Here is a 17327-nt window from a genome sequence, read left to right as displayed (position 1 = left end):
ACTACAGCGAGGGGCGTACAACAAGGGCCAAAAAACCGAACCAACTCATATAAAACTAAAGGGAAGCTAAACATCTGTACATTAAATCTTTGCGATAAAAGGGAATAGTAAAAACGCGTTTACAATAGCTCAATAATTCCGCTAAAATGAACGGTCTTATAAGGGTTGTGTTCCTTAATATTTCTAGGCAACGACTTCACTTGCTACATTCACTTCAGGTTTGATGCTTTTCACAAGACTATGATGTTTATTTGATTCAGAATCACAAACGTAAAGTAGAGTAACACTCATAGATTCATATAATTAAAAGGATGAAACCCCAATTTTGCTGTACTAAGACTATCATAAAATATTACCTCAATTTACTATAGCAATTCAATTTTATCGAAAAAGTGTACTGAAAACATCGTGAGTATGAACACTTTCTACGAAGGCTATATTTAATCCCTTTCCGGTGGAGGACGTAACTAACTTGTGAATTATTCACTTAGTAATGACGCAATATCCTAGATAATTGCTTATATTGCGGGAATGTGTACAATACTTAATGAGTTCTTGGATGTGTTCTTCCAAACTGCTATTGCCATATATTTATAATCTGCCTCTACTCCCTTCATGTCGAATAAAACCTTAGTCGCCACAATCAATTTTTGTATTTTCTAGCTGAATATTTTGATAACGGTCACTGCCATCCATGCCACTCAACGTGTGAAACCTGCGATGGGCCAACAGAGACAAATTGCCTAAAATGTCCACCGAGTCTACTATTACAATCAAATCGATGTGTAAGCACCTGTGACGATGGATATTACATGGAAGCTGGAGTATGTGCCAAATGTCTACATACGTGTACACAATGCGTGTCACGTATGAATTGCACAGCATGTGCCAAAGGTCTTCAATTACAAAGTGGCGAATGTAGGACTACGTGCGCTGACGGGTAATTACATTTTTTGTTCATTTTATTATTATACGTCACAAAGCTGACCTAAAATCAAGATTAGTCTTCCTGCGGAATAAAACAAATAGATTTCGCTTCATCTCCAGTAAGACGAGACATGGAATGAAAATTCCACTTTGATAGCGTCGACTAGCTAGTTTCGGGGAGGACATAGAAGGGACAATCGCACATAGTGTCGTTTCAATTAATGTTAGAGAACGTCGAAATGAATGACTAAGGCAATGCAAGAGAAGTCAAAATCTATACGCTATCTTCCCCGAATTCTTTTCAAGTTGCTATATTAAATTGAATCCTCTTTGTCCTTGCTTACTTTCTTATTTCCGTTTGCTTGGTTTCCTTGAACAGATATTACAGTGACCGTGGCACGTGTGCGAAATGTTATTTGAGTTGCCGGACATGCAGTGGACCTCGTCGTGATCAGTGTGTGGAGTGTCCGCCGGGTTGGCAACTAGCAGGCGGGGAGTGTCATCCAGAATGTCCGGAAGGATTCTATAAGTCGGAATTCGGGTGCCAAAAATGCCACCACTACTGCAAAACGTGCAACGGTGAGTCAAATAGCGTTTTACGATTCATTCGAAATTTATACACAGATTAGAGGGTTGTATCCGTTTTGGATTTTCGACAGCATAAATAAGAAAAAAGAAAGCATAAATTAAAGATAAGAAGACACCATAAACTGTGACTGTTTTCGCTTTTATTTGTTTGTTATATTTTTATTACAATAATATTTTTTTAAATGTCGACTGTATTTCTAAGATTGAAGATTCGGTAAATGGATTAGTTAACGATTTACGAAAATTTGAGAAAGCTAAATGGTAATGAGTGCATGGAAATGTGGATTATTTTACTGTGAAGTTTACATATTCGTTAACGCTTGACAGAAATTAAACTGCTAGTGGAAAATTTTATATAAGATAATTTCTTCTTAAAGCGCAAATATCACGTATACACACTTCAACTTGTTGAATCCTATATTCGATTAGAAAAATATAGAAGATCATGGAATAAGTATCTTGAAGAATCTCCTTGTAAAACAACGCCAAGGGAATATTTAGCAGACAGACTCTCCATATTTTGAAGAAGAACTTCAGACCCAATCAACATAATTTTCAGGAACGATTTCCTAGCTATGATAACGTTGCAAGTACTTTCATCGTCGTCGTTCTGACACGGCGGGCTGGTACATTTTCAAGAGAAATCGTTATTTTCTGTATATTCAGCGATATTAAATGCATCTGATGATGTTGCCCACATACATTGCAAATACACATATCTACTGATAGCTGAATGCTATATGTTTTTAGGCTGCATTTTTCCCAACAATTGAAATCATTATATGCTGTGATGGATCGAATCATATTACGATATTTAAAATCAACGTGTTGGTGCTAATTATCTAAGAAGAGTGCCTAGTAAAATTTTACTTAATTATGCATATCAATATAAAAATTAGATATATATAACATGCAGCTCATGAATTGACGCAAGTAAAATTCTCCAAATTCTGAAAAATTTACTATTTTATCCCTATGCGGCTTAAACTCTAATAAATAATTAATCTTTGTCTTCTTAACATCCAGGTGCTGGACCATTAGCTTGCAGCTCCTGCCCGTTTCATTTCATGTTGGATGGTGGACTTTGCATGGAATGCCTTGGTTCGCAATATTACGATTCCCCAACACAGAAATGTAAAAGTTGCCATGAATCATGTCGGTCGTGTACTGGCCCGGGTCAATATTCTTGCAAGACATGTGCTTTCCCACTTCACTTAGATCGGCTTAATAACCAATGTGTGCCTTGTTGTCCAACAGACGCTTCACCTGATGATCAGTCCTGCTGTCATTGCGATAAAGACACCGGTAAGTACGGGGTCACGAAATAGCCCCATTCTATGTATTAATGCTATGATTTGACTCAATGGTAAACATCTTTGAACAAAGAGAGTATGGGCCATACTCAATTTTAACGGAGTGATATTTGACACCGAACTTTCTCTCTGTGCATGTTCTAGGTCAATGTATAAACGCCTCGCCGGCCGGCAAGAGAAGAATTGCAGCTGGAGCTGAGCAGCAATTTGGAAATAACGATGGTTATAATATGGGATTGTCAGATGGTGAGCCAACAGGTGTTCTATCACAGGTGGTATCACCATTTACAACAATTACTGCCATCGCAGTTGCGGGATGCCTAATGATTGTGACCATATTTGCAATTATTTTCGCCATTCTCCAGGTCAGTATAATTTTTTTTAATAAAACTAAAAAAATATATGATGTATACATTGAAACGGAATGCAGTGTTTTTACTCCAAATTGCTTGCAAAATACCATTAGAGGTCGGCGCTTCAAGCTATCCTTCAAAATTTATTAATCATTTTTCTAATTCACCGTCACTCTTAAATTGTTATTTGCATTCAAAAATTGTTAATTAAAAAAGGAGTAGCATTGGCTTATGATATAATAGATCAATTTGATAATTTTTATCCTCTTATAATTGAATTAAAAAGATATCACTAGCTTTTACTGAAATCATCATTTCGGCCTTTATTTATCTACACTGGTAGGAGGCATCATGTCTCAAAACCGCTAATAACATAAACAAATTTAACTTGCCCTTGTGTGGATCCACAAAAAGGTCAACAAAGAACACATCTCTCCGAAAATACAACAGAGTTTCGGTTGGAATATCAAAAGTAGATGTATGAAATGATTTGGAAGCTTAGAGATTGCTGCAAAGAATATATGAGGTTCTTTTTACAACAGATTCTCAAGACAATCACCACAACGTGCTTTAATTAAAACTCGAATTTTCTAAATTATCTGAACCATAAATTAATCACCTAATGGGATCCGAATGACATACATTCGTGCGGAAATTAGAGATGTAGCCAGAGCGTCTAATCTGACACATTGGTAACAGTTCGCATTGAGCTAGGAAATTTCAAATTGCACGTATATGTAGTATTCGTTGCCCGGTAATGAATAAAGCCAAGTATAAAATCTACATTGCGTTCGTTTAAAACAATAATTTCACAATCACGGCATTTATAATGGTGAATAATTGCAATTAGTGTGCTGCAAATTTAATTAGCAATTAGCACGAATTTGCACAAAGCATAGGCAAAATAACACGGCACATTTGAATCATTTCTCGCATTCTACGAGCGGTCAATCTCTGGCAATTATATATATTAGGAGAATGATGATAATCGCATTACAGGTGAACAACTCCAATTCGTGCTTTCGGGTGTATTTATATCTCGCCTATGCATTATGTATGCAGTTCTAATCACAGCACGTGAGCTGTCCATGACTCCTGGGATGCTGGACACAGGGAATACAGAATAAACTAAATTTATAACCAAATTTTTCAAAATTAGCTTAGGCCATGATTTATTAGAAACAAAAATAGCGGCCCTAATCCAATGCAATTCTTCGAGATCATTGACTCTATTGAAATGAAATATAATCACTTCTTGAATGAAACATGTTGGCAGAAATTAAGATTGAATTTATATGTAGGGTACACTGAAACTTCATCTCTTTTCATAATTGCCTTTCCGTTCAGTATTAAGCAAATCAAATAATGCATCACCTTCATCATCTTGCTCTATCAAAAATGTAATAAAAATTTATATAAGAGAATCATCCCATTGAGGCTGTTCGTACTTTTTAATATAAATAGCAAGTCACCTTTCATTTTGGCGCGGATAACGAATTTGTAATTTTGCTCGATTTTGGCGTTCATATTTTTGTAGTTATAATAACTTTTCGAATTTATTTTTTTCCTTCATCATACAGAGAAACAGCTATAGCCCAAAAGGTGCCTCGAAACGTACCCACACAGGCGTGAGATACAACAAATTACCCACAAAATCTAAAAAGTCACTATCACCGTCAACGACAACTTTGCAAATAAATTTAAATGAGGTTGATGAAGATGTTGACTACTATGATGATGATGAGTCGGGTGACGAAGATGAGCACAGCACTGGCACGGAACGCCAATACCGTGACAATGCGAATAGCCGTGGCTTGGAATATAAGGACTCTGAAGATGTAAGGTGTACGGAAATACCATTCAAGACGGGTGTAATTAGCAAGCTTTCTCCAAATTTAAATGGTGCAATGATCGACAGCCACCGGACAGTCTCTTTGGAATATAGTAATATATGTGCGTCGAGCGATGGGAGTACGAGGAGTCGTGAGGAATATAGGCAGCTATCAGATGGAAACACCTCTAAACTATATACTAGTAAAAATGATTTTAATGTGTCCAGTAATAATAGAAAAGACTGTGCAGATAACCTAAAGTCACGAAAAGTATCAGATGAATTTGAAGCCAGCATCCGCGGAATGTCGAGGAGAAATCACAATGCAATCAACTTGAGAACTAGTGATGACCAGGGCAGTGAGAGTAGCAACTACAACAGTAATAGAGAAGAAATGTCTCTTTTCACTGAAACCTAGGAGTAAACGTGTTTCAATTTCCTCACAACCTCTTTAAATTTTTTTCTTGATTTTGTATCTGTTACTTAGTATTTTGTCCTTCCCTATCCAGTTTCGTTTAAAAAACTTGATTGAAAAAAGCGATGCCTTGGTTAGACATAATTTAATGAAAGTTTTCCTTCTACCTTTATTTTGCTTTACTAGCATATATTTTATTATTTTCCCATTGTTAAGTGAGTTTTAGAGACTTTTTGAAAATAAGAAATCTGCAAACGAATAAACAATATTTGAAGTAAGCCTATATTATTTGTTTTCATCATTGACCATTTTATTCTATTTTATTGTTGTCTGTGTCTATGTTGAGCTAGAGATTCGTTGGACGTGAGTTGCATTTCTTGAACATTAGGTTAGTTTGCTTTTGTTAGTTAAACAAATTATGGTAAAAGGAATTGAGTGATATTTACAATTATGACACAAAAAACAAGAGGAATATACAAATTAAGTGCCACTTGGGAATATAGAAAATCAAAGAAAACTTTTAACACACTTTGCATCTCCAGAAAACAAACTGAATTCCAGAGTGAAAAAATTAACCACATAGATTTAGGTATAGAAATCCGAAGAACTAACACAGTAAAAATATGTAAATAAAAGAAAACAAAAAGCTACTCTTAAATATTACAACGACGATGCAGGAAATTGGTGCAGATGAATATATATATTGAAATATGTATGTATTCTGAATAAACTTTGTTTTGTTACGAATAGTGTTATTATATAGCCAATTTTGTATCTTTTAGAAGTATAACTTTTTAATACGGACAGAAGGTGAATAAGGCAACCCAGGCAAATGAATACTAGATACTTATAAATATTAACGTAGTTAGGCGAAAAGAAATAATCAAAATCCCCTAAGTTGTTTTAATAACAATGCATTTCAAATAACAGTCGACCAATATACCGGTTCATATTTAGTCTCTATCGCCCCATTCCAAATTTGTGTTTTTATGGGGAAAATGAGCACATATTCATCTAAAAAATACGTTCCGAATTTAAATTAGTATCGAAAATAAGAGTAAGTATAAAATAAATATTCAGAACCGAACTGATGAAAGTAAAGTTAATTACACTAGAATACAACGGTAAAAATAAGATATACAAATCTAGCGGGTTGAGCGCTCTGTATTTATGTGAATTAATGTTGACTACAATTAAAAACACAATTGTAAAATTAGGACTATTCATACTGACCATGAGTTTCCTAATCGTTACTTTATTTTGATTTTCTTCAAAATCACCTATTATTCTGGAAAGCAGTTATTGCATGAAATGTGTCTAAAGTTAAAACAATGCTATGTTGGAAAGATTGTAAAACGGCCGAAATTTAATATTATAATTTTGAAATTCATATATGAATAAAGATTTTTCATGTTACAAACCCTAAAATGTTTAAAAGAAATCACTTGATTTGGTAAGTATCCAGTATATCCAGAATTCGTTTACAGCTTCAACAACTTTCGAAGGCCAATTGTTATGACTTTGTCTAAAAAAATCTGGTGAATACTTTTAGGCCTTCATTTAAATAAAATTCTGGGCTCGGCTTGTGCCTACGAAATTAGCAATCTTATCCACTACATGTGGTGAATGCCACAAATACATCCAGTTGAATAATAATAATTATAATCGCTGGCACAACAATCCATATTGGATCATGGCCTTGAAGTGTGTTAGAGCAATTCACTCAGGACCGTAACGGTACACGACAGAACACTGAGAGGCAATGTGGTCAGCATTGCACTCGTCCGAGATTATAAGCCTGATTTGACTCAAGTACTGCGACTGGTATGCAACATCCAGCCACTAAACAAATTCCTCTGCCCGCAGCGACCTTCCGATATGACAGTCCAGCGCTCTAACCACTTGAGCCATCCGGCCTCCACATTCAGTTGAATACTGGTTGTTAATCAGTTCATTTGGAAGATCTAAAACTTAATCTCAATTTCATCGCCACCATGAACACCATAGCTTCGTGAGGCACAAACTTTATTGGAAAAATATAATATATAAAGTACCTACATTTAATCTGAATGCAATCGTAAAGTAGCTGGCAAACCCCTCTGCAGCATATTACCCTATTTCCAACGATTCGGCAGAAGAATAACACAGGAAATACTTGACTAATCAACGAACTTTGCATGTGGTCATGATGTCGATGGCACATGCCTTGCCGAACAAAAAAAAAAGCCATTGAAGTACTCCTCAGGAATAAAATCATACTAATGAGCTTTTTTGCTACTTGCATTGAAAATCTATTTCCAAGATGGAATTTTAATTAACGCAGTATCCACTTGCCGTTTTTGATGCTTTTCTAGCTCTTCCCAGCATTTTAGTCGCATTTACTCACGATTGAACCTCTTCATTAAACTTTCTCTAGCAGCTGAAACATAAATTTATGTACATTTTCACAGTCTACCGGGGCTCATAGAGAACGAGAGCAAGTCTAAGCTATAACATCGCTATGAATTTATAAAAAAAAATTCCTCTCTAGTCGCTAATTAAAAGATGTGATTACAACCCAAGAAACTTCACCATGGACGCACACAGTTCAACCGCCTCCTTTGAAAAGGGATAACTTCTGAAGTTTTTTTTATCATTTCATTGAGAGTTATATCGTTCATTTCGCTATATTTTATCTTTTTATTACAATGAATAATGAAAAGCAATTTTGATGTTTCTTCTCATAACTTCATAGATTTGATATTTATTCACAGTAATGCAAAAATCCATATTCAGGATTTTTCAGTTAATTTTTTTGCATGTGCATGGAACATCTCGAGACTATAGTAACTACCTCATTTAATGGGTTCGGGGTAAAATAAAGAAATCTTCTTCACAGATAGTTTGGCAGACTTTGCAAATTTGAACTCTTCAGCTTCTTGAAATATGCTTGAAAACGACGTAAAACTTCCTTAGAACATGCCGATCAATGAAGTTATAATTAACTAATAAGGAAAATGAACCACAACGAATCAATCAGATTTAAAGCAAAATTAAAATGGTTCATTGAAAGGATTATTAGCATTCTTTGGTCGTAGAAGACATTGTTCAATAATTCGTAATAATTAGCACAGAAAACGTTCAATATTTGAACTAATTGTGATTTACCCACATGCGAACTCTTGCATGTGTACCCAAATTGAAATGAAGATAACCAGAACATCATAAATTTTCATTAGCTATGATGCTCCAATCGGTAGTAACTGCGTTGAAATTGTTCCCTATATATACGACAAAGCAACATTCGATCTTATAGATCGTAGATATCGTAGATCGCAACAAAACTCTTTTCCCAGTGCAAATGCCACACATAGACTGAATTTAAGAACTGACATGTTCGATTTTAAATTACGTATAAATACGTATGTATGTGTATGCCGTCTGAAATTCCCTGTGGGTAAATCCCTGTTTAGGAAATGGGATGAAAACTTCTAAATAATACAGCTAATCTGCGCCTCAACTGCAAAGTTTTTGAATATTTAAATGTAAACTTCAGTCGCAAATTCATTCAGATTGTCCTTTAGAAATCAGCTTCCCGAACCTGAATGCTTCTGATATGAAAGGTTTTATTATCTTATTAGCAAATGATATCCTATATCCCCCGCAATAGTATGCCATCCCACCCACTTTAACGTAAAGTTCTCATTCTAAGTTGTTTTCGACTCTCTACAGACTACTATACGTCATTGCAATACCTTATTAAATTAATACATTGGATGTACACTCTAAACATATTTACGTACATTTACTTTCATTGTGATGATTTATGATGGTGATTTAGCACCTTGTGTGCTGAGGAAGAGAGTAAGTAGCCCGCGAAATACGTATATACTAACTATTAAAATATATTGTAGTAGGAGAAAGCTACCTAGTTTTATTTTTATTTAGAAAAACTACAAGCATCGGAACGATAACTATTTTATCAATCCAACTCCCACCGAATTGTTACATTCTCATATGATATATGACGCTGAGATTGCTGAGAGTCTTTCCAGCGCTGTCTTTTATAACGAGAGGAGTTCAAACTCTTTTTTCACCTAATTCGACAGAAACTATACACTCTGGATTACTTCGTACATATGTAAATTTAAAAGCAAGTACGGAAAAACTAAGTAGCCCCTAAGGATTTCAAATCAGGTGTCAAGGAATCAGTGAGATATTCGAACCATAATTTGCCTATTTTGAAAGAAATCCACATGGTACTCGAATTTGTATAGAAATTGTTTTCAAAAAATCTCTTCATAAATTGTAAAAATGTGTACTTCCCTAGAGAATTGGATAAAGAAATTATAGTTAAAGAGTTTTACTGATCGCCGATTGTAAAAACGTTTTTTTTTTTTCCGAAAAGCACGTTTGAAGTTTAAAAACGCTATAACTTGTCAAAATCATAATTGTATGGTTCAAAAGTTTTTTTTTTTAATTTCACTCTTCTATCCCGGCATTATACAATTGTCCTTCCGCATCCACATTTCGCTCTTATAGCTCTTTTCTGAGTGCTATAATGATGCGCACAGTCTCTTTGCCTGATTAAAAAGTGAGTGTTTTGTGGCTTAAATGCGGTTGTCTTCTTAGAATTTACTCCAGAGAAACTAATTTTAAAAATATTTTTAGGTGGTTTTTATGCAAGCTTATTTTAAGCCAAAAAGATGGAGAAAAAAAATTTGAAACAGATATAGCCTCTTAAATATGCAAATGGAAATTAGAATCGATTCATTTTAGGAAGGTAGGCGGTTTTTGCAATTATGCCTATTTCTTGTGACAAAATTAATAATCATGTTCGTCTATTCTTAAATTGACCAGGAACCTATATAACTACTGATTTAATTACACTGAAATCTGAACAAAAGCGATAACCGCAAAATCTTGTTACTGTCAACATTACAATCCATTTCTTTACCCACTTCACCATCTAATCGTATCAAATAGAAGCAGATTATCCAATTTTCTGATATATCTGTCAAATAATGTGCCAACAAAAGATTCCACTGTTCGAATCGATTCGTTTCTATGCGAGAAATCTAAAGGTTTTTCCTTAACCAATTGAAAATGCTTTTCCATTCACTGACTTCAAGTACGAGTGAGCTGCGGCGCAGAGTAGTCATAGAATGTAGGAGTAGTCGTAGTCTTTTCGTTCAACGAATGCGAATTTTCCCTTTGACGTTAACTCGTTCGGAATCGATTGAGTGTGCTAAGACAGCAACTAAATGCACTAACCACCCATCTGGATGGAACGTTTGCTGAAGCAGAAAATAGCAAGGAATGGAATTCAAAGCGAATTTGATCCGATCCAAAAAGTCCTAGTCTTGGTTGTAACAGGCAAAGGAAAAATACTGCACGCTTTTGAAATTAGAGAAAAATCATCGGAGGAGAATAAAACTCAAGATGAAATCGATTTACACTACATCGACGCTTCCTAACTGCAGGGAGCTCACAACATGCCCACAATCTACGGAGCAACCACACGTTAATTGACATGATTATGTAATGCTAAAAGATTAAACTCTAAGCTCATTAGACCTGGAGCTACTACTCCCACGTCGTTTCGACTCAAGTCCTGAGATATGAGTTACTCTATGAGTACGATAAGAATATACGGGTAAACATGGCAATCACATTGCTTGAGATATATTGAGGTCTGTGATGCTCCGTATTTATGTATTCACCACACATCCTCGTTGGGGAACTTGGGCGCATTTATCAAAATCTGACACGGCTTATGGGGATGCGCTAATCCATCGGATTATAGCCACTGCGGTTAAAACTTATTTGCTGACAAGTCAGAAGTCAAAGATAGTACCACTCTTCGTCTTATTTGAAATGTGGAAATATTAAGCAAATCCACTTTTAATTCTTTCATTTAGGAAATCATAACAGCCGTGGCCATTTTCTGCTTTATGAAAATTAAGACGCTCTTATGTGCAACTTTATGTGTTACGCGGAGGAAAATGTTATTTCAAAACACCTGTGATAGCTGAACATTCGAAGAAAAGATAAATTAATATGCAATGAAGTCGAAATCATGTGTCTGCTTGGAATATTGTAAACAGCCAGAAGGGCATAATTGCCCGTTCCCGACAGTTCCTTGGATTTCAAATCAAATGAAAATAATTAATACCAAATTGTTTGAAAATTAAATCTACAGATTTTTTAAAACTCCAAATAAAGGCATTCAAATATATAGCAATTATTTTCGAGGGCTCTTTATGTATTCAAATTCGAGGTCCCCTGATGTATTCAAATATATGCAAGTGAAAGCGTTTGAAAATAACTATGCACGTTAAATTTAGTTCGTAAAAAAAACTAGAAAAACAATTCATTCGCCATTGTGCAACACGTTTGTTCAAATTTCAACGCTTTCTAAGCATGCATGCATCTCCCTTCCAATACTCCACCTATTTGTTGCTAACTGTAGTTTCTTTTCTTTTACAAATTCGCATATCAAACTCAAAGGCTCCGTACAAAACTTCAAAAGGGATGAGGAAGCCGCCGAGTGATTTATACCTTGGAAAGCAATTCATCTTAGCAAGGTTTTACCAACAGAGCTAAACATGAGAATCCGGAAATCCTCCAAGCATTCCACAATAAATTTAATGGACTTGTTGAATAATTTCAGCAAGGGAAAAGATACTTTCCTAAACGCTTTCAGCTGGATAAAAAGTCAAGGTATATACCCATTTGTACGTACATGCCTTATATGTATACAAATATGGGCCAACATACGACACAGATAAGCGTTTTATTTAAAAATGTGGAATGTTGTGAAATAAATGATGATTTCCTCTAGAAAGGTCGACAAGAACAGGAACTAGTTTGGATGCTTGACTATATATGGTTACCATAAACCCTTATGTTGGAAATAGCGCGTCAATTACACGCAATATGCCCCAGTTTCCCCCGGAACTTTTCAAGATGCATGAATTCTTCCTCCACTCGGCCTTTATAATGAACAAAATACTCTGATATTATTATAAGTGGATACCGCGGGCTGATATTTGGAACGTGCCTATATTTGTATTAGGTAGTACTAAAGCGGGTGTTCTCGAAACAGTCCTAAAATTTGCTGATGTTGACCTAAAAACAGTACCTTGCTGCTGCTAAATTCCTTAAATATGTTGTGCTGTTGATTTGCTGTTTAATAGGCAAAAATATAGGCGTGCTATCAAAAATCAAACCCAGGAAGCAATAATGGGAGAGGCACAATCTACTGAGGCTGAGTGAAATAGTGATGCCTAGCGTTCTAGTGGTCAGATGTCTATTGTTTGCAGGTGGAACACACGTTGAAGCTGTTGTGATGCTTAATACGTTATGGATTTCGTAGTTGAAGTCGAAGAAAGTGATGTGTACATGAGAAAAAGTTGTGTAAATTTCAAATATCAAATACTAAAAAACTAATAGAAACTGAAATATAAAAATAAACAATCTTTAGAAGTCTGTTGCGAATAGTAGATATGTTCAGCTGTGATATTCGAATGTAATTTGGTTTAGGCAAGTGTTGAATCCAAGCCATCTGCAAAGGTCATCATGAGCGGCATACCGGACATAGTATTGCTGACCTCCTCATCCAAGCTATGACCGAAACAGATTTCTACAAATATCTAGGAATTCTGCAAAGAACCCATGTTCGAGTTGTTCGCCTGAATCCCGGCAAGTTCTAATTGATCGCCATATTCCACACAACAAGCGGGACGTGCTATTAGTTGACAAGACGGGTTAATAATAATAAACAAGAGGGGTTGCTCTGCGGATATTATTGATGTTGCTATAGTTGTCTGGTTATCGGCCAAAATAGCAATGTTCTGCCCCCTGTAGTTCGTTTGTAGGTTGAAGAAGGTACGCTTATCTATGGTGTGTATTTCCGCCTGAACTATACTAGTATACCACATTTATTCAAAGTACGTTTTCCTTTGACGAATGACCCGTGCACTCGCTCCTTCTGTTGTGAAAGACCCGTCAGTGTACCAGGTAATCAGTTGCTCGTTAGGCCGTAGGTCAGTTGCATGAGATAAAAGTGGCGTAAATTGCAAGTATCAAATACTGAAAGGCTAACATAAATCAAAATTCAGAAAGATATAAAAACAAACTAAAAGAGCAGCAGCCTTTTACCCCTGTGACAAGGACACAGCATTCACCATCAACTACCTGTACAACCAAGCATTCTAGGATTATCGCACTTAAAAGTACGCTTATCATGCCTGATTTTCACCTTATTTATTCAATTTAGTTATTTCAGTTAATCAGCCAAATTATTGCAAAAACAATTTCAACAATCCTAATAATAATATGCTTCCCGGGGAGCAAATTTTTAAAGGTGTTGCGAACACTTTTCAATACCAGAAACAGCATTCCTTTCCCGTTTCTAACATTTTCCAATTATATTCATTAAAAGGGAACACCCACTTGTCTAACAGTAACTTATCTACTTCACTTTCGCGTTTTTTTGCTTTCTAATCCTTCGGTGCATTCTACCTGCAGACTCCCATTATTGTTAATTCCAAGTTTCCATTAAAGAAGACAAATTGTCTGAAGTTTTCATTTAAACTATGACGAGTATGTTCTTCGCATTTTTGTTCCTTGAACCATTTCACCTTTAACATAAAGGAAGAAAAGAATGCTAAACGCGACGACAAAATAGAATAAGAACACGAATAACAAAGGCTTTACTGAAAGTGTGTTTTTTCGTTTACCTTAGTAGTAAGAATACCTGTTGCTTCTGAGTTTTTCGACCGACAACTGTTTTTCCTGGATCGTGCAGTAGTTTTTAATTTTTCTAAGAAACTTAAATACACCCTCAATGTTATTTGCTGTCAAATTGATATTATACAATTTTATTAGCTAGTAAGAAACTATTTTTGAATATATACAGAAATATACCATACATACTCTTTCTTTCGCTTCTGACCGCTTTCCAAAACAAACCATTTCCAGGAAAAAAGTTTCATTTGCGTGATTAGCAGAATACCCTTTGTTAAAACGTAGAAAGAAAATTTGAAAGCAGAGACACTATTAAAAAGTCGCCTTTTCCATGATATCAGAGGAAATTTCTCCCTTATTTTCTGTACACACTCACGAATGGGTAACCGTATTCATGTCATTCGTGCCACTAATCTAATGCGGTTCGTTAGAAAGTACAATTCCAAATCCATGGAATAAATAAAATTAAAGTGGGTTCGTCAAGGCTGTAGCTTCGCTCTGATCCCCATGAAAAGTGTACCCTTGTTTATATAGGGAAGACCCCGAACGGCTTTCCGTTAGATAATATGGTTGAAATCCTGAAATTTAGTTAAAATATACCGAAGATAGAATACAGGACAAAGTGAATTCATGCTTCTTAATCTTGAAAATAGGATTGATTGCAAAAAAAAATTATTTTCATGTAATTTTACGGGTCAGACTACTAACAATTAAATACTTCTGTTTTTATAACAATTATATGTTTATTTTTGCTCCAACAAGACCTTTCTGTCGGTTGCTTTTCAGTCAAGTGGAAAAAGGGTTAGTATTTCCCCCTTTAGGTTCTGGAATAACAAATCTTACACGGATTAAATTTTTATGGGATCATTTCCCTTATATTTCTCTGAAGCGCTTGATTTTTAAAATAAGGTGTATCCTTCGGTAACATTTACTTTAAAATGTGGATAACTTGAAAAATACAAATTACTTTTACAAATCCTAGGCCGACAACATTACATGTAAAATTAATTTAAGGCGGTAAGTACAGCAGCTGGGAAGTAAAGCTCGACACGTGTTCTTGAATTTCTCTTTGCAGAAGTGTATGTTTCGTTGGTTAAGTAAAGGTGCTTTGTTTTACAAAATGCCAAAAACAAGTAAGCTTTCAATGGCAAAACAAACACAAGGCAATTTTTGCAGGGAAAATGGAAGTCTCATGTTGAAATATTAATGTTAGGGAAATGTTCGCGGTAAGCAGTGCAGTTTACTATTAACAAATTTAGTAAGGTTAGCTTCCAGACTAATAATTTGCCCACAACACGCCAGGATAGGAAAATTATCCGCGATTCTGTTAAGGATCCTAATAAAACATCATCTTAGTCGATCTATCGAAAGAAGACGAAAACAAACAACAACAAAATATTTATATTGTTTGAATTCTATATGTTATTATACAATCTTCAAAATCACTAGAAGAGTTTCATTTTATATATTAAACAAGAAAAAAACAAAAAGTATAGCTATATATTCTTCAGTATCAAATAATTTTCACTTTCCGATTAACGTCCACTATTGCAAACCATGCCCATTTAAACTTATTGTTATGCACATCTAAATTCCTGCAAAATCCTTGGTGAACACGAATGGAGATTGGGAGTTACGAAATGGTTACAAGGGAAATTGAATTAAATAAATAACCAATACCGTCTAGATACTGACATTTGATACTTAACTTTCGAGTATTTACAAAAATTCTCGTTAAGCTTTTCAATTTATAATTCTGCTTTGTAAGAACCTCAGCCTCCCCCCCCCCCCCCCTCATAATCCAAGGATGTCTTATTTCGATAATGACCATACATGTAATTCGGGATTTTATTGCTAAGCAGGCAGGATTAACAACTTTGTATTGAGTCTTTCATGAAACATAATGCACCCCTCAAATATCCGAATGTAAGTGAGAATACATTCAATAACTTCGACTTGTGCATATCAAAATGCTTACGTTCATATTTAAACAATTACTATTAATGAACCATTAGAAAATTCTTTCCAAATTAAAGCGAAAACTCAGCCCCTTGTACAACGAAAAAGGCAGAATAAGGGTAGGGATACATTTTATTATCTAAAAAGTCAGCTAAATAAAGCCAAATTAAGTTTCTAATGGGCCATTCTGGCTCGTCATCAATCTGAATATGGCCTCTTCTGGGCTCACCACTTATCGAATTTATCTTCATTCCGGGAGCAAATAGAAAAGAATTAAGCGATACCCGGCAGCAAATAAAAGTGTCAAGCAAAAGGCAACGACTGATTAATGATAGGCATGTTGTATTCATGCGAAGCTCCCTTACTTATCTCTTTTTCTGTTTACAAATAACGACGACAGTACGAATTTCGTGAAGTTATTTGGCAGTTCATTCAAATTTAACTTCTTATTTCAAAACGTTTCATAAAGTATGGTAAATATTCAGCTAAAGACGAAACTTCCACCTTTATTCGTATGTAAAACCAAAGGTGGCTGGGGGGACAAATTTTGGTTTCTTATCAAATAATTAATTTTTAAATTTAAATAAGCCATTTCAGCCATTATATCGTTGGAATATCATTCAATTGGTAATTATTTCACAAAGCGGCCTATCCTTTGACTTTAATAAATTTTACATTGGCATGTTGTACTTGTCATCGCCCACATCATTCATTTACAGTAAGCAAAGTTAAAATCCGGACACCATCGTAAGAAATACATAAGTGTTCAAAAACTGGGTAAAAGTAAACTGGGTTGTATGTTTTTTTTTTGCAAGTACTTAAGGTATTAAGGTGTTGTATTTGGATTTTGGAAGCATTGTTTGACTAGATGGAAACGACTTGTTCCCTTTATCAGTGCTACAAGTCCTTGAAATATTGATATTTGCATTATAGATTAAATAACACTAGCGGTAAAGCAAAAACAGTCTTAATTATTTCAAATAATTTAATCGCAAGGTTACACTTAGATATCTTAAATGCTTGAAAAATACTCAAATTGTCTGCGTTAGCATGCGGATTTTTTTAAAATATCGATGTGCATACTCGCATCCATGTTCCCCTCCACGAATAACACATTCCCATGTTGTCCGCTCCGCAACAGCCACACAGTCATTTTGCTCAATTTTTAAAGTCATTATGATGATTTTTTGGCTCTGTCTGGATTTCAATTT

The 17327-nt window shown here is 35.1% G+C and overlaps 1 protein-coding gene across 5 annotated transcripts in view; it reads left to right on the top strand.

The window, feature by feature from the left end:
• LOC119654731 (furin-like protease 2) overlaps positions 1-6062 on the top strand; it is an 85048-nt gene extending 78986 nt beyond the window's left edge. For all 5 annotated transcript variants that reach the window (XM_038060259.1, XM_038060263.1, XM_038060260.1 and 2 more), the window contains 5 exons: positions 664-940; positions 1307-1506; positions 2542-2820; positions 2973-3193; positions 4762-6062. In XM_038060259.1, coding sequence (XP_037916187.1) covers positions 664-940; positions 1307-1506; positions 2542-2820; positions 2973-3193; positions 4762-5430 — 1646 coding nt within the window. In that variant the 3' untranslated portion in view covers positions 5431-6062. The remainder of the gene's footprint in view (positions 1-663; positions 941-1306; positions 1507-2541; positions 2821-2972; positions 3194-4761) is intronic.
• Positions 6063-17327: the final 11265 nt, after the last annotated feature.

The sequence above is a fragment of the Hermetia illucens genome, chromosome 4, assembly GCF_905115235.1.
Source record: "Hermetia illucens chromosome 4, iHerIll2.2.curated.20191125, whole genome shotgun sequence".
Taxonomy (NCBI): Eukaryota; Metazoa; Arthropoda; class Insecta; order Diptera; family Stratiomyidae; genus Hermetia; species Hermetia illucens.
This window is presented reverse-complemented; position numbering and strand designations above follow the sequence as displayed.